Raw genomic sequence first — 17,694 nt, forward strand, 5'->3', positions numbered from 1 at the left:
GGCGGTCGATGCGTAGCTCGTTACGGCCCCAGGTCGCGCGCCATCCCCGCCCCCGCCGGCGGCGCCAATTAATCTCGGCGGCGGCGGCTGCAGCGGTAATTACTGCGCGGGGCGCCGGCCCCGCCTGCTCCCCTCCCCTGCGGACCCGAGCGGCGGGGGAAGCGGGGGCGTCATTAGCCGCAATCCGGGCGGCGGTGGAGGCAGCTGCAGACGCCGGGCTCAGCGGCCGGGCGGGGACTCGGTCTTCAGGCGGCCCCTCCCTTCTCCAGGACCCCCGTCCCCGCCCCCGCCCCGCCCTGTCTCCTGGACCCCAGAAACCCGGGTCTGTGCCGGAGGCCTTGTCTGTGCCGGGAACAGATCCGGCGCCGGCGTCTGAATTTGAGCGCCAGCCAGGATCCCCTCCGTCTCCAGCTCTGAGTCCTCTGGCCAACCCCTCCCGACTGACTCCGGGGTTCCAGCCTTGGAGCTCTCCCCTTCTCTGGCTTCTCCAGGGAACCCCCGGACCGGCCTCAGCCTCTCTCACCCACCCCAGTGGCGCCCTCAACACTGCAGCCCAGAGCGGTGTCACCCCCGAAACGCTCTGCCCGGACCCGAACCTAGACCTGAACACACTGCTTGGCACACTCGGGGCGCGTGCTGGTGGCTGAGAGCGTGGGGTGCGGGTCGTACCCCAGAAACAAGCAGAGAACGGCAGCCACCCCAGTACCTCTCCGAGAAGGACGTGGCGACAGCTGGGGCGGCGCCCTCCCGGTGCTGAGCCAGGCCCTGCTTCCGACGCTGACCTGCCGCGGAGGAGGGCAGGTGGGCTTCCAGGCCACTGGGGCCCCTCAGAGCCGAAGCTGCCACCTCCTGCCGGACCCTCAGGAGATCTGGGTGGGGGACAACAGCAGTGACCCCCTGGCTATTCGCCCCCCTTCCCCAGCCCGCGTCCTAGCGTAGAACACGGAGGCGGGGAAGTAACCGCAGCACTCGGCCGCGTTCGGCCCGGGGCTGGTTTCGGGCACGGGGCAGGAGGATGGGCGGCCACAGGGCCGGGGCGGCAGACAAGATGCTGGGCGGGGAAGTGTCGGGAAAGGCTTTTGCCCGAAGGGCAGCCGGGAGCCTGGAGGCCGCTGGCCCGAGGCGGTGAGCCTTGCGGGGAGGGGGCTGTGCAGAGGTCCCGAGGACACAGCGCCTGCGGGGCAGCGAGAGAGTCCAGGAGAGCCAGCCAGGGCTGACCGCCCACGGCACCCCCCTCCTCGGTGGGAGGCAAGAAAATCTGAGGTCCCCATAGTAGACACGGCCGGCCAGAGCTTGTCACAACGGCAAGGCAGGGCCCGTGCACGCACGCCACACTAGCACAGGGGTCGCCGGCTGCGCAGGGTCACTGTCCCGCGTGGCCACACTCGCCCCGATGCGCACGCAGCGCCCGCGTCTAAGGCGCCGCCTCCCAGGTCTCTCGGCCTCTCCCTCCCGCCCAGGCCCGGGCCTCCCGAGTCCCCGCAGCCCCCACTGTGCAGGCTCCGCCAGCTCCACCGCCGCCTGTTTATAAATTAATTACCCGAAAGCGGAGGTGGGTCCCGCCCCGGGCCGGGTGCCAGCCCGCAGAGCCCAGCCGGCGCGGCCGCCCGCATCGATCCCAGCGGGGCCCAGCGCCCCCGCGCTCGCGGCCGGGGTTATTTACAGCCGGCTCCGCGGCGGGGCGGGGGCGGGGGCGGCGGCGCGGCCTGATTGACAGCGCGCTCCCCGGCGGCCGGCGCCCCCTCCCCCGCGCGGCCAGCAGAGCGGCCCCAGGCAGAGCAGGGAAAGCAATTAAAAAGGAGGATTTTTAAATTATTAACATTTGGTGAATTATTCAGGCTCTTGGTGCCTGAGCTGCCCTGGGGGACGGTGCCTGGTGTGAGGAATCCTGCCTCCTTTCCCGGCGCCCCCACCCACCTCTAGCCCGAAAAGCCAAGCTCCCCTGCCAGGCGGGCGGCTGGGGCCTGGGAGGCTGAGTGCAGCGGGCGGGAGGTCCGACTGCATCCCGGAGTGACCCTGGAGAACGTCATGAGGTGGGGTGGACAGGGTCAGAGCCGACCCGAGGGAAGGGGCAGCCCCTCCAGCTGGAGTCTCTTCAGCACTTGGGGAGTCCTGGTGGCAAAATGCCCGCTGCACCCAGCCCGGCCGTGCTGCTCACTGCCCCTCCCCAGGCTCCCGGGCCGGCATCTGGCAGGTCAGCGTCCCCAGCTGGAGAGACAACTCACAGGCCACAGGGTCCAGGAGCTCTCCTCCGCGGTGCTGCTGAAATGCCCACCGTCCACCCTCACCTGGTCCACCCCAGACTCCATTTCTCCATATACAAAATGTGAGTCACCCATGAGCCTGGGGGCCTGGAGGACATGGAGGTGTGGCCCGCCCCGGGGGGCATGGGGCAGGACGTGTGGCAGAGGGTCCCTCCAGGGACCTGCATCCAGCCTGGCCTTGGTGTCAGCAGAGCCTCAGCAACAGGAATGGCCGAGCACACGTAGGTGGGGAGGTGATGAGGGCTCATTCCTGGGGGGGATCATGCCAGGGTGGGTCCTCACCGTGGCTGGGGAGGCCCAGGTGGTAGAGGCGCTGAGGGTCCTCAAAGGTGCTGGCCTCGCTCAGCGCCGACACGAGCCGACGGTAGTGGTCCTCCGGGGCCATGTTGGGCCCCAGCTCTGGCGGCAGCAGCAGTGCTTCTACTGGGGAGGACCCGGGGTGAGAGGCTTCTCCAGGCACTGCCGGGGAACACCCCCTCTAGAGCCCCTGCTTGAGGTCCAGGGACCCTCGGGGACTGCCCCCTCCCCTGGTGACCTGTAAGAGACACGCTCTTACCTTGGGGGGATTCGCTTCGTGCCCTCTTCTCCGAAGAGCAGTCGCTGCTGATATGGGGGGAGCGGCCCAGCCTCTTGCCCAACAGGTCACCTGCGGGAGGGTAGTGAGTGCCCACCTGCATCTCAAGGAGTGGAAGGGGGACCCAGCCCCTGCTCCAGCTCAGCCTGGACAGCACCCACCATCTCTCAGGGGGCCCTTGGTCCTGGTGAGTACAGGCCTGCCCAGCCCTGGGAGCCCCAGCCTTCAGCGCAGAGGACATCACGCCTGGCTGTGGTGGGGCAGGGGCCCAGGAGAGCCCTGACACTGGCCTTGGTGCTGGTGCATGTGTGCAGAAGAGATCCACAGCAGGCACCCGGCTGCCCCACCCGCCAGCCCAGCTTCTTGTGCAGTTAATGAGCCCCCCATCATCCCCCTGGAGGAGAATAAAAAGCTTTTGATTGGACTGGGCAGCACCTTCCCCTCCTGGACAGGGGTGAGGGCAGGCTGTGCAGGGTCACATGCCAGCGTGGGGTAGGACAAGCCGGGAAGGACCTCACACCTGACCTCTTCCTGCTCTGTGAGTCACTGGCCTGTGGGCCCCCCAGGCCACCTTGAGGCCCTTCCACTCCCAGGCCTCCTACTTGGTCATACCCATCCCTCCCCCTAGAAGGCCCAAGTCCTCCTCTCTGGCCCAGTCCTGCCTGAGCTAGCACCCTAGTGTGGCTGTCACGTCCTGTCCACCTGCCCAGCCAGGGTCTGGGCTCTTGGGGTGCACCTCCCAGTAGCCTCACCCACCTCCTCAGCCAGGAGGCCAGCCCAGCAGGTGGCAGAGGGGAGGCCCAGGCCAGGCCCAGCCCACTCTCCTGAGGTCCTCCCTTGGGTTCTGCTGACCACACCCATTCCAGACCATACCATCCATGTACCCATCTCCGACCTACCCCAAGCTCCTCCCAAGCCCCTGACTCCACGCCCTGGGGGTCTCTCGGGCCAGCCAGTGCCTCCGACTCTGGCCCCTCCTCATCCTCATGAGGCCTCTAGGTGGGTGGGGTGAGGGGCCACCCCCCTGTGACCCAGGACCTCCGTGAGGCCTAGGCAGTGGGGCTCCCAAGCCCGTCCCCCCACAAGCCCTGCCGTCAGCTCCAGGCCTAATTCTTTTTTCTTATTCCCTTAATCTGTCATTTTTATCAGGCTGGGGAAGTGCGGCGGCCACACCGATCAATCCCACATTACAGCTGACAGAGCGGTGCTAATAACTTATTGATCCTGGCCCGGCCGCTGTCAGGCCCGGCCCCAGAGACAGGGTCAGTCCCATGGCCTGGTCCAGGGTCCCCGCCTCAGTGACAGATTGGGCGGCTGGGCCCCGTGGGCGGCGGGGGGCACCTGGCCACGCACGGATCCAGGGACATGCCAGAGCTCCGTGGGCTGCGAGGGGTGGGCCAAGGCTGGAGGAGCCTGGCCCTTTTCCGCACCTGCTGCCTGGCCCACCACGCACATGCCCTCAGGGTTAGCAAGGCCTCTCACCTCCTGACCATTAGTTTTCCATTTTACACGTGGAAACTCCCCTTTCCGTTCATGTGGGGGGCTAAGGCCTCCTCATAGCCTGGGGGAGGTGACTGGGTGGGGGAGTCAGGGGGAAGGGGGCCTGCCAGGAGACCGCAGGAAGGCCGATGAGGCCACGCTCGCTCCTCACTCGTGGACCCCAGCGGTCTCACAGAGGCAGATGCAAGACCTGCTCTGAGTCCCTCGCAGTCCAGGGCCCAGGGAGGTGCAGCTCAGCGGGAGGGCCCGGGCTGGGAACAGCATAGATGTGTGGTTCCTGGGGTCACAGGAAGGGAGAAGAGGTGAACGCCCCCTCCAAGAGGAAGCTCCAGGGAGCGGGCCAGGCCCTGACACGGAGTGTGCGTGGGAGACCTGGACACGGGTCACAGGACACACGGGCCCTGTAGAGCCTAGGAGCCTGGAAGTGCATGAACACGCCCTGACTCCGTGGGTGAGACCTGCCGGGCAGCCCCCATCACGTGCACCCCACAGGACCGCAGACACACACATGCCTGCACACGCGCACGCGTGTACCTGAGGAGGTCTCCCTGTGTGAGGGCACAGAGGGAGGGCCTGCTGGCTCAGAATATCTCAATCACTGTGGGGCTCCCTCAGCTCTGCCAATCGATGGGGCAATTAGATTTTATCAACCGCCTCTCAGCTGTCCTCCACGCGGCATCAGAAGCTGCCCCCACCCAGTCCCACAAAGGCATTCCCAGGCGCACAGAACGTGGATGGGGGACACAGATGGGGGCGGCCTCCCCCACCCCACCTTCCCAAGAGATGCAGGCCCTGCTGGGAACACCCCTGCCCGGGGTCCACAGGGCCTCAGGGGTGACCCCCTCCTTTCACGGCCTGCCCTGGGGCTGAGGCTCTGCTGTGCCCCTCTCTACAGCAGTGCCCTCTGAGGGGGGCCTGGGTCCCCAAACTGCCCCCTCCCTCTGAGGTCCTGTGCCGGGTTCCCCTTATCCCCCCACAACTGTGACCAGGCAGCAGCACCTCCCTCAGGCACCGGATCCCTTCCCTCCCAGAACCCCTTCCCTCCCGGACCCCCTTTCCTCCCGGAGCCCTAGGAGGCGGGACCGGGGACCCCCTTTCCTCCCCGAGCCCTAGGAGGCGGGACCGGGGACCCCCTTTCCTCCCCGAGCCCTAGGAGGCGGGACCAGGGACCCCCTTTCCTCCCCGAGCCCTAGGAGGCGGGACCGGGGACCCCCTTTCCTCCCGGAGCCCTAGGAGGCGGGACCGGGGACCCCCTTTCCTCCCGGAGCCCTAGGAGGCGGGACGTCAGGCGTGCACTGCACGGTTCTGTGGGAGTGAGTGCATTCCTCCAGGGTGTGCATTTCTGAACCTCTGAGGCCACGCCTACGTCTGCTCTGTGAGGAGGGGGTGGCAGGGCCCCACCACTCCAAGCCCACCCCAGCGGCAGCCACAGCGGAGGCAGCCACAGCGGAGCCACCGCCTCTGCCTCCTGTCTGCCCCGCTGGCTGGGATTAACACAATTACCATCACATGCAGCCCCGGGGGACAGGCCGCTCCTCCTGCCTCTCTGGCTGCCTGCCAAGGCTGCTGGTGCTGAGTGGAGACGCCACTGTCCTCTGGCCCCACAGCCCCGACCCCGCCCTCAGGCCCCCGTGCTCCTCACCTGCAGGTCCCAGGCCGATCTCCAGGCTGCCCCTCTGGAATTCACAGCGGCTCTGATGCTCGGGCATCACGAGGTGGCGGCTGCGGTGGATGCTGGATATGAGGGTGGGAAGGTTGCCGTCCTGGCTGCAGAACGAGAGCGGGAAAGGCTGACCCCGTGGGCAGCTGCGAGAGGCTGGAGCCCAGCCTGGGCACAGGGAGTGCCTAGCTCTGCGTGTGATCGTGGGGACGACCTCTGAGTGCCGCGTGGCTGTGCCCACACCTCGGCACGTGGCCTGTGATGCCACCGTGTGCACACCCACGGAGCAAGCCAAAGCGACACAGAACCTGGCACTGGGACCCCACTGCTGCCCCAGGGAGCGTCTGTGTGGAGCACCAGCGGCTCTGCCTTCACGCCCTCCGGAGGGAATCGCACTGTTACCTCACTCCCTGCCTCAAAGGGGGTCGAGGGGCCCACCGGGCAGAGGGACCCCGCACGGGAAGAGGCTGGTCTGCACAGGGGCAGTCGCAGGACAGGCCCCAGGAGAGGACAAGCCACATGCGAGCTGCCAGCCCCTTGGTCATGAATTTCGGTGAAAACTTGCGACCATTCCCTGACCCCCGGTTTCTGCACACGAGGAAACGGAGGCCCAGAGCACAGTCCTGTGGCTGATGCACGCACACAGAGCACCAGCAGACACATGCAGCTTGCACCAGGCACCAGGGCTGTGTGCTCCGACCTCCCACTGTCCCCCAAGCAGGTGTGGGCTTGGAATCAACATGCATTTAACTCTTTTGTTCCCTCGTTTCTCCTCTTCTTGCTAATTCAGCCGAATCCCACATCCACAGAGTTCCAGAGAGCAATGGGAGGATCTGTGTGGAGCACGGCTCTCCACCCCTTCCCGGTTCCCTGAGCCTCTCCCCAGGTCAGCAGAGAAGGGGCTCAGGGTCCAGGCGCCGCTCCCCAAGCAGCATTCCTGCAGCGCAGCCCCTGCCCACCTGTAACGGAGCAGCCTCCCGGCGCAGTGACCTGGGAGCCAACCCTAAACCTCGTTAAATAGCCCCCAGCCCCCCTGACCTGGGCTGGCTGGAGCTGGGCTAATCCAGGGCTGCCCCTAAGCCGAGCACCAAAGACTCCCAGGCTGGGCTCTCAAGCCTTCCAGGAGACCCAGATGCCGGCTCTCTCCCCACCCCCACCGGCCCCCAGTGGGAACGCAAGCCCCCCCCAGGCACACAGGAGGGCAGCTGGGTGGGAGTAAGTACTTTATGGGATTAATCGGCAGCGAGTCTCATCCCTTCCATGATCCTAATCGATGCGGGGGTGCCAGGAGAGGACTGCTGGCCTCAGCATGGGGTGGGGGCCGAGGGCTGGCCTGGCAGCAGCCACAGCTGCCGTGGAGTTCTCCCCAGGGGTCCCCCCTCTGGTGTCCCCGGGACGCCTGCAGGAGGAGAACTAGCTTCCCAGAGACTCCAGAGGGTGGGGGCTGGCTGTGAGCCCTGAGCCTGGCGCCCAGAAGGAAAGTGAGGGAGGGCCTGACAGCTGGGTGGAGGGGCTGTGGCTGGGCAGGGGCACCTGGTGGGGAACCGGGTGCCACCCGCCTTCCCCACTCCTGGTCTCTACCTTGGAGTTTACTCCCGAGGCTCTGACACAGCCTGGCCTGGCCCAGCCCCTGATAACCTGTTCTGGTCACTTGGCCACTCAGTGAACCAATTATGCCAGTTTTATGTAAAGAAACACGCCCTGGACGTGCCAGAGCGGAGACGCAGGAACCTGGCCCGGGGCACATCATGGTCCTGAACCACAGAATGCCCTCTGCACCCTCCTTCGCACAAGGGACAAAGTCCCTGAGGGTCTCTGTGGTGGGGCCCGGCCGCAGGTCAGGAGGTGGGGAAGCTGGGAGACGCAGTCAGGGCCAGGGCAGGAGGTGCAGGAAGGAGAGAGTGAGGGGGAGGCCAGAGCCTGGCAGGTGTGACCCCAGTTCCCCAGGCAGGGGCCTCCCGCCACCGCCCCTCAGTGATGACCACACAGTCCAGCCCTTGCCCATTTTTCCACCAGCTCAGGGGCCCAGGAGAGAGTGGCCAAGCCCCCGCCTGCAAACAATGGCTTGAGGAGCATCTGCCAGCCCTGGTTCCTGAGGCAGAGGAGGATGGCCTGGGGCTCTTCGGGCTCCAAAAGGCAGGTGGTCACTGCAGAGCCAGCCAGACAGAGGGACAGGGATGGAAGGACAGACAGACAGATGGGTGGAGACCAATGGATGGGAGCAAATGAACACACAGATGGAGGTGGCCTGGCCTCAGAGGCACCTGTGGGAGCCCGCACAGGTTCTGTGGGAGCCCGCAGAGGCAGACGGACCCAGGGACAGGCCGAAAGAAACACAGACACGGCCTGGGGCCAGTGTGGCCGCTGGGTTCAGGGACCACCACCCACTCTGACCAGACACCAGGGTCAGGTCCACAGACGGGGGCTTTAGTCCACTCAGACATGCTGCGCTTTCTCCTTCGGGGACCAGCACGCCCTCCCCTCTGACCGAAATCTCGCCCTTGGGAGATTCAGAAACTCATTCTAGCCCCTTCTAGGGCCCATGCAGGATGGAAGACCTGGCGTCTTCCTAGGGCACCCCAGGCTGCCAGCCGTCAGTGCTGCTGAGGGTCACTGCATTCCCGAGGCCAGGTGGACAGAGGAGGGGCTGCAGGCAGGAGGAGCCGTTACTGGAGCGGGGGGAACCGCGGCTGGTTTCCCTGCAGGCCTCACTGACAAATTTATCTGTAGTGTCCCAAGTAAAAGGCTCATAAAATGTCATCAATGTTCATGACAGTTCATAAAAATGATCAGTTGAGCTGGCAACCCCAAAATGAGGTGGAAATAAGTTTAAAGATGTTTTTATTGTAATTCGGCTCTGAGATTCAGACATCCTCAGAGACATAAATAACACATCTGGCGTGGAGCCAGGACCTGCAGGTCCCCTGGGTCCTCACGGCTCTGGCCCCGGGAAGCTGGCTTTGCGGCGGACACCCCCTTCCTGCCTTGCTGCCCTGGAAGCCGCAGGGTAAGACCTGACCCCACTGACAGAATCCACAGCTGGGCTCTGTTCACAGACTGACCACCCGCTTCCCCCTGAAGCCAGGAACTCGGGTCCCCCAACTGCCTTGACCTCTTCCCTGGGGCTCTTCATTTTCATCTCCTTCCCACATCCTGGAATCGCACCCGCTACTGTCCTGCTTCCACAGCCTGAATCCAATCCCCCGTCTGCCAGGAGGGCCTCCGGAGGGACCTTCTCCAAACGCACACCTGGTCATTGCCCCGCACAAGAACTTCCAGGGGCTCCCTGCCTAGAGGACAGCGCCCACAGGCCCAGCATCCACGAGCCTTCAGCATCCAACTGAGCCACAGCTGCCAGGTTCACTCCTCCTCCCTCCTCACGCCCTTCCCTGTTCCTCCACTCTCTGCAGACATCCCCTCGCCTTAGTGAGCTCCTACACATCTTCAAGGCCCCACTCACACACCATTCTCACCTCCTGGTGGGTCTGTAGCAGGGTGGGAAGGGGGAGGTGACAGCCTCATTTTTGGGCTCAAATGGCCAGTCTCACATGGGAGGAAGTGCATGCCAACTCTAGGGCCGGGCTACCCAGAACTCACACCTGTGCTGCTGCCGACATCTACCTCTGACTGGGCCTGGGGTCCCTCAGTCTCAACTGGGTGCGACACTGTCTGCCTCCCGGGCTGGGGGACAACCTTGCAGCACACGTCAAACCTGGCAGACGCTCAGCCAGCATCATCTCACGCTGTCTGAGACGGGGGACAGCAGCCAGCAGGCCACAGGCAGGGGTGGGAGGGAGGGAGGGAGGGGAGTCACGGCCCCCTCTTACACGCACAGCACGGCTCCTACCTGCAGGACGTCTCTCGGAAAGAGATGTTCAGGTCCCAGTGGGTGTGGACTCTGCAGGAAGGGAAGCAGAAGGTCCATGTTGCTCGGGAGGCCCCTGACCCCAGCCTCAGGACAGCAGACCTGTCACGGGTCAGTGCCCTGCTGGGCCACAGCCCTGGGCAGTGAACGAAGGCGGCTGCTGTGCCCAGCACCATCTGCTGCTGGCTCAACGTGCTGGGGTCTCCTGCCAGGAGAGGCCCATGGACCAGTTCCTGCCTCAGCAGACACAGACGTCAGGAGACAGAACCGAGGCCCCTTCTCCCTCCGTCTTGTTGCACTCAGAGGAGCCCTGGCGTTCTACAGCAGGTAGGGGCCGAGGCTGCTTCCGCACAGTCAGTCATGAGCCTGAATGGAGCTCCTTGTTGCTGGAGCTGCTCTGGCCAGACTGGGACCCGGTCAGCAGGGGTAGCTGGAGCATCGGCCCAGGCAGGTGTAGACCTCTGGGTCCCAACTGCTACCAATCTGCCTCCTGCAAGTGAGCGCCGCAGAGCAGAGGTGGGAGGGGACACCAGACGGGGCAGATGAAGAAACAGCTCCTGCCAGTGACCCACACAGGACCCCAAAAAGACTAGCATCCGAGGGAAGTGTGGGAGGCCAGTGTGGACGCTCTCATCTGAGCAGCTGAAGGCTGGAAGCTCCAACCCCATCTGAGCCTTGTGCCTTCCTGTCCGGCCCTGGTCCAAGTACCTTCTCTTCATGATACGGATGTGCGGGCCATCCTCCTGCTTCAAGCCTGGCCGCCGCCCACAGGTGGGACCACTCCCGTCGCTGTCACCATCGCTGGCAGAGAAGCTGGGAGTCCGCTCCTTCTTCAGGCTCCGGGCAGCAGGCAGGGCGACTGTCCTCTTGTCTGCCAGCCGCCCCCGGTTCTGGTGGGGCAGGAGGACAGGAAGGTGAGGCTGGACCAGGCTGTTGCGTCCCCCGGGGGTCTGCCCTGGCCTCTCACCCCAGGCCCAGCCCCAGGCACAGCGGAGGTGCCCTCGGAGCAGCCATCCTCCCTCCACCCACCTCCAGGATGGGCCTGGGGCCAGCAGGAGCCACAGCTGGCCAGAGACCCAGAGGAGAGCTGAGAGATGAGGCCTCAGTTGGGCATCCCCCTACAGACGACGCCCACTGGCTCAGCCCTCCTCTGTCCACCCCACCACAGCCCTTGAGAATGCTGGAGGGTCCTGGCCAACTCCAGGGCGAGTCGGGGCCCCCGTCCCGGGCTTGTGTGCCCCTCACTCCCAGCTCCCTTCTTAGGGCCCCCGCGTGTCTCCTGGGATCTGTTTGTGGCCTGGGGCTGGTTCTAGTGGGCGTGCACTCAAGTGCACATGTTGCCTCCGTGTATCTGGCTGCCAGTCCCACCCATATTTTGTGAACCTTCTGCCCCACCACACCCTGCCACCGACGCCAATGTTGACAAGCGAATGCCCTTTTCTGTTTCATCAGCGCCATGCACAGCCCAGCTCAGGGGCAGCTGCAGCCGGGCGCAAGGCAACTGGCAACTGTCTGAGCTGAACCCTCACAGACTGCAGGCCTGGGGCTCACAGGTCACCAGACGAGGAGCCCTGACCAGCCCAGGTCCTCTGTTCCACCAGCCCTGCCTGGCATCTTTCACATGGCTTCTTCTTCCCATCTCCCTTGCACCCATGGAACGAGCGTGTGGAGCGGTGGGTGCCTCGGGTGGGAGCACAGACGTGCCCGGTGTGGTCCCTGCAGAGCACAGCTGAGCCCCAAGCTCACGCACACACGCGGCGGACACGCCTATACCACCCTGCACAGCACGCTCGCTCTGGCCCAGCCCCAGGCACTTCCAGACTCCTCCAGTGTTTTTAGGTCCTGCCACCCCCAGGGGAAAAAGGAAAGTTATTGATGATTTTCCAGTGGGCGGGAGGCTTTTTAAAATGTAGTAACAGGCTGCTGGCTTCAGGAGGTGGCAGAGCCCTTGAGAGCATCTAACGGACTCCCTCTCCTCCGTTCAGTCACCGGGGCCTCCTTGGACTTCCTCCCTCCCAATGCCAAAACGCAGCCTGGAGCTTGGGGATGAAGGTGTCAGGAGGGTGTCCTCCTCAGACCTAGAACCACCATCACCTTCAAACACACAGCCCCAGCACCAGCTCAGTTTGGACAGTGCCCCCTCCTCAAGGGTCTGGAAGCTGGAGCATCCCCCAACCCAGGCGGAAGCCCCTGTCCCCCTCACCGGCCACTGGGCCTGCGCTGAGTCCCCTCCTTTCTCTCCACAACAGCTCAGTGGGAAAACCCAGCACTGCTGGGCAGGGGGTGGGGCATGGGGTCCAAGGCCCCTGCTGAGACCCTGCCCTGGCCCCGGGCTGCCCCCAACACCAATGACCACAGCGTGCGGCCAAGGCCGTAGGTGCAGTGCCTGTCTGCCCAGGCCTCCGCGTGTCAGCTGGAGCTCGGGGCTCACTTCAGCAGCCACAGCCTGTCCGGAGTGTGCTGTGCTGGAAAGTCTCAGCTCTGCCTTTCTGTAGCCCAAGCACCAGGGCTTAGGGGCTCTGACAGCCTCTCCTCTCCCACCTCCATTCTTCTTTTTTTCTTTTTGAGACGGAGTCTCGCTCTGTCGCCCAGGCTGGAGTGCAGTGGTGCGATCTTGGCTCACTGCAAGCTCCGCCCCCCGGGTTCCCGCCATTCTCCTGCCTCAGTCTCCTGAGTAGCTGGGACTACAGGCATCACCACCTCGCCCGGCTAGTTTTTTGTATTTTTAGTAGAGACGGGGTTTCACCGTGTTAGCCAGGATGGTCTCGATCTCCTGACCTCATGATCCGCCCGCCTCTGCCTCCCGAAGTGCTGGGATTACAGGCGTGAGCCACCGCGCCCGGCCTCCCACCTCCTTTCTTTTGAGAAGAAGACACAATGCTTTTCTCTCTGCTTCTTGTCTGTGGAATGGGAAGAGAGGGAAGCAAGGACCAGAACACTGCCCTTTGGAAGGAGGCCAGGGCCGGCTGGCTGGGAATGGAGCCCAGGCTGTATGCCAGCCTCAGCCCCGTGATGCACAGAGTCGGGCGTGGGGACACACTGGCACCCCAGCCACACCCCAAGGCACCTGGAGGGCAGGTCTGGGGTGGCTGATGGGGGTGCTGAGGAGCAGGACAGCTTCCCTGGCACCCGCCCTGCCCAAGGACAGAACATACCTCCTCCACACTACAGACCTCGGCCAGCCCACCCCAGTTCCACAGCACACAGATCTGAAAACTCAGCCTCTGACAGCACCTCCTCTTGGGAGGTGCTTGGCCTGCAGGGCCCCTGTGCAGGGTCCCCAAGGCACATACATACTCATATTCTGCCCTGGAGTTTCCGTGACCATGAGGTACACATACCCGTGGACCTGGCATGCGGCTTGGGGGAGACAGCCTCTGAGTGAGAAACGTGGGGGTTGGAAAGAAGGGGCCCCTGGAGCTGCTTCCTAGGGGAAGGGTGTGGGACAGGCCTGGGAGGGACTGGCAGAGGCAGGCCTGGATCTGAGCCATCCCTCATGCAGGGCAGGAACCTGGGAGCCCCAGGTGGGGGGGCATCTCCTGGCTGTGGCCCTGGGTTGGGAAGAGATGCACGCCCACTGAAGCAGTGTCAGAAGACACTGATGCTGGGCTCAGGCTGCCTGCTCCCCGCTCCTGTGGGAAGCCTCAAGGGGGCCGCTCCCATCCAGAGACCCAAGGCTAGCCAGTGGGCTGCCCAGAGGAGCCCTCTCCAGCACCAGCTGCTTGAAAGGAGGGAACTGGGCCTCTTGCCCTGGGTAGGTCTGTGACAGCAGGCAGGGGGCTGCCAGCTGTCTGCACACTTGCCTGGGAACTCTGTGAGCTGCCTGCCTGTGCGTGCAGATCCGTGTCGGACTGTGTGTCAGGTGGGCACGTGGGTGAAGTGCAGCTGTGTCCCCTTCCCCTGCCCAAATGCTGTATGTCTGAGGGACCAGCTGTCTTCACAGGTTGTCTGCAGCCTCCCAGCGCCCAGGCTACCAAGCACTCGCGGCTACCAAGCACTCGAAGCTCACAGGCCCCTGGGGTATCCCCTCCCCCATCCTCTCAGGCCCGAAGCAGGCAAGCAGAGGCGGCCACTCAGGCCCACTTTGCACCTGTGCCTCTCCTACCCCTTCCTGGAAGAAGGGGCTCCCGCGTGCACCAGGAATTGCAGCCCCTACCCCCAGCAGCCATGGCCCTAGTTGGCTCCAAATTGGTCCTTCCCAACAGGCAATCTTCGTTTTCACATCAATCCTCCAACCCTTGCTGCCCAACTAGGGGGCTGGAGGCTGGAGGCTGGAGGCTGGGTGGGGGGTGCAGGTGCCTCCCTGAGCAGAAGGGAGCTCCCAGCATCCCAGTCTCTCCTGCCTGCTCCCTCAGTGAGGGTGTCCATAGCTGTCTACCCTGGGTTGGGGCCTTGAACTAGCCTCCGGCTCCAGTTCTCTGGACACCAAAGGTCCACACTGGAAAGACAGTCCCTGGCTAGCCTCTGTGTCCCTAAGACACACTTTGACATCCCGGCCCTTGCACCCTGGCCTTCAGCACCCCAGAGACAAGTCACTCACACCCAAGCCTGTAGCTCCCCAAAATGCTGTCATACCCAGAATCACATCTCACCAGCTGGGCCAGAGAACACAGTGACCCCCAAAATGTGACAGGGCACAGTGCCAGGCCCACGTTGAATTACTCCTCCCAGAGAGAAGACCCTGACCCAGGACTCGAGGAGAAGCAGCTCCAAGGCACCCAAGGGGAGGCTCTAGGACAGGCACGAACCCCCTGTCTCCACACTGGGAGGGGGCTCGGGTGCCCAACGACTCCTCCCCCTGTCCAGGTACAAGGGCTGGGAGAACACGAAGTAAAGCCCCTTCCCTCCGCCCTGCGAAGGCTCCCTCCAGCACACCCACAGGGGTGAAGTGAGGACTCTCGATCCTGAAAACCGCAGGGACAAGCTCCGCAGGGGGAGTAACTCCCAGCCCCAACCGAGCCCCGCATCTCACCACGGGGGAGGATATTCGGCAGCCCGGGCAGTCGCAGATCGGAGGATGCACCTGCAGGATCCCCTTGGACATAAGCGTCTTCAGACTCTTCCCTGCGAGCAGAGGCGAGGCAGACCCTGTGAGGGCGCGGCACGCTTCTGGGCGCAGTCGGCGGCAGGGCCAGTCCCCCCTTCCCGTCTTCTGGGCGAAATACCCCCGACCCCCCACACCCACCTCGGCCCGACTTCCCAGCCCGCTTCCCGCCCCACCCTCGCGAACGCGGCAGGGATCTGCTGGGCTCTGCAACTCCAGCCCGGGAGCAGCGCCCTCCCCCGACGAAGGGCCTGGGCGTCCCCACCCGGCGCCCCTCCTCCCGCGCTCCACCCTTTCCCCGGTCCCGAGGGAGCCGCAGGCCGGGCCCAGAAAGGCTGCGTCCCGGAGCGGTGAGCGGCGCCGTCGGGACCCTCGGCCTGCGCGGTAGGAGGCGGCGGCCACCGCGGAGCCACGCACCACTCAGGTCCCGAACTTTTTAACTCCTCGCGGCGCCTGGCGCTCACCTCGCCCCGTGTCCCGGCTCAGGCGCCCCCGCGTCCCGGCTCAGGCGCCCCCGCGTCGCACCCTTGGGGCCAGGCGCCCGCAGGCGCCAAAACAGGCCGCGCGTCCTGGCACCGCCGCTCGGGCTCCGCGCGCGCCCCCGCCCCGCCCCGCAGCCTCCCGCGCCGCGCGCTCGCACCCCGCCGCACGTGCGCCCCTCCACGCCCCCCAGCCCGGGGCTCCGCGCCCTCCCAACCCGCCTCCTGCCGGCTCTCTCGAGTTCCCGTAAACTTGTTTTGGGCCTTCAGGCCCAGGAGCCTTGCGGCCCGCGAGCCCCAAGCGCTGTGGCCCAAGCTGGAGGGAGGTGCAGCGGGGGGGCGCTCTGCCCGGGTCCACCGAGGCCTCCGCGCGCGGCGGGTGTGTCCCCGCACAGCCCTGGAGCTGCAGCGCCCCCTCGGCCGAGCCGGAGGCCCCCGGGTGTCAGAGTCGGGTAGGGGGTGGGGTCGGGGCCCGCAGGTCCCCGGGGAGCGAAGGGAGGGACGGCGGCGGCCTGCGCCCCCACGGGTGTCAGAGTCGGGTTGGGGTGGGGTCGGGGCCCGCGGGTCCAGGCAGCGAAGGGAGGGGCGGCGGCACCTTTGTGGCGGATGCTGCGCTTCCAGTCCTTGGCCGTCTCGCGGCCGCTGACGAACTGGAACTCGTTGGGCGTGAGCCACTCGCCGCGGTGGCGGATGGACGGGCCCTTGCTGCCCTGGCAGAGTTTGCGCACGTAGAGCAGCGCGCGGTTGGCGCCGCACTCCACCTCGATGCACGGCTCGCCGTTGTCCAGCAGCGGCTGGAAATCCGGGGCCGCGGCCGCGGTGGCCGAGAAGCGCTCGAGGGCCAGCGGGTCCCTGGGCAGGTGCAAGTGCGGGGCGGCGTCGTGCAGGCTGAGGTAGGCGCGCGGGGGGCGGAGCGGCGGGGCCAGCAGAGCCTCGTAGCCGGCGGCCGAGGCGGGCAAAGAGGCGGCCGGGGGGAGGGCCGCCGCCGCGGGCAGTGGCGCCAGGTAGCCCGGCAGCGGCGGCAGCGGCAGCGCGGCCAGGGTCGGGTGGAACGTGGCCAGAGCCAGGGCCAGGTCCTCGCGGCCCGGGAACTCCTTCTTGACCGCCGGCATGGCGCCCCGGTGGCTTCGCAGCCCCGCTCTCCGCCGGCGGCAGCAACTTACTCCGACCCGGGCGGAGTTGGGTCGCGGGGGCCGGGGAGGCGCCTGGCCGCGCGCCCACCCCGTCCGCTACTGCGCCCCGGCGCCTGCAGCCGCCGCCTCCGCGCCGCCCGCCAGGCCTCCCCGGACTGCTGCCCAGACGGCCGGCGGGGCCTCGGCGGCCCGAGACATGGAGCTGCCGGAGCCGCTACCGATCCCGGATCAACTCGCCGAGCGCCGCAGCTCCCGGGCCTTGGGGCTCCGCGGGGCGTCCGGAGTCCCGCGCCCCGGCCACCTGCGCCCGCGCCCGGGGAAGACCCGCGCCCGGCTCGCCGACCCACCCTCCAGGCCGAGCCCGGCAGCGAGGAGCCGCGGAGTCCCCGCCCCGCCCGGGGGTCCCAAGCCCCCGCCCCGCCGCCCGGGCCGCGTCAGCCGTGCACCCGCGTCCACTGGCGCGCGCCCGCCCGGCGGGGACTTGGGAGACTCCGCCGCCGCCGCCGCCGCCACAACTTGGCCCATTTAAACGGCCCCGGCGCGGCGGGCGGCGCGGGCTCCCGCGGGGGGTGCGTGACGGCCGACTCGGGGCATCCGGCGGCGGCAGCGGGACAGGGCTGCGGCCCCCGGCGCTATCCCGAGTACCGAGTCACTGGGAGCGGCTGGAATCCGGGACTCCGCGCGGGACTGGGATGGGCTGGGCCGGTCGCGGACCGGGCTCCTCTCGGAGGGAGGGAGCCGGGGGCTGCTCGCCGCGGTGTGAGCCTGCGCCCGCGGCTCTGGGGCTTTGCACAGCGAATCTGATGGTGGGCGTTGGTGTCCTGGAGGGCGTGGTGGTCTCTGCACCTGCGGGGAACGAGGCTGTGGATTCGTAGTGTGCGGCCTGGGCAAAGTGTTCTGTGAGTGACAGGGCAGCACCTCCCCGCGCGTTCCTGCCCCTTCCTATGCACTTGACAGGAGTGAGTTCGCCTGAGCCACCGAGTTCCTTTTTAGTCTTTTGCAGGTGAGGACGCTGAGACAGAAAGGTCCAGTAACGCTCCTGAAGTCACACAGCTGTTTCAAATGCGCAGTGTCTCACGCCAGGACGGCGCCAGGGCCATGGGGTGGGGCAAGAGCTTCCTGTCACCCCACAGCCCCCAGCAGGAAGGCGTTAGTCAGGGCGGGGGTGGGGGACA

General features: G+C 66.1%; 1 protein-coding gene across 24 annotated transcripts in view; it reads right to left on the reverse strand.

Annotated features, from left to right (window-relative positions):
* Positions 1-17,018, reverse strand: part of SAMD11 (sterile alpha motif domain containing 11) — a 19,546-nt gene extending 2,528 nt beyond the window's left edge. For 4 of the 24 annotated variants that reach the window (XR_012427832.1, XM_074024150.1, XM_074024134.1 and 1 more), the window contains exons 1-7: positions 15,982-16,552; positions 14,836-14,927; positions 10,572-10,753; positions 9,846-9,896; positions 5,981-6,105; positions 2,821-2,910; positions 2,547-2,687 (exon numbers count right to left, since the gene is read on the reverse strand). Coding sequence is in view for 19 of the 24 variants with exons in the window: in XM_074024150.1 (XP_073880251.1) it covers positions 2,547-2,687; positions 2,821-2,910; positions 5,981-6,105; positions 9,846-9,896; positions 10,572-10,753; positions 14,836-14,927; positions 15,982-16,498 (1,198 nt within the window). In the remaining 5 variants the exon portion in view is untranslated. Of the gene's footprint in view, positions 1-706; positions 870-1,540; positions 1,634-1,794; positions 2,113-2,546; positions 2,688-2,820; positions 2,911-5,980; positions 6,106-9,845; positions 9,897-10,571; positions 10,754-12,641; positions 12,773-14,835; positions 14,928-15,048; positions 15,125-15,371; positions 15,516-15,981 lie in introns of those variants that run through there. The other 20 variants (XR_012427826.1, XR_012427831.1, XM_074024165.1 and 17 more) reach the window with 17 other exon arrangements.
* Positions 17,019-17,694: the final 676 nt, after the last annotated feature.

The sequence above is a fragment of the Macaca fascicularis genome, chromosome 1 (genome assembly GCF_037993035.2).
Source record: "Macaca fascicularis isolate 582-1 chromosome 1, T2T-MFA8v1.1".
Classification (NCBI taxonomy): Eukaryota; Metazoa; Chordata; class Mammalia; order Primates; family Cercopithecidae; genus Macaca; species Macaca fascicularis.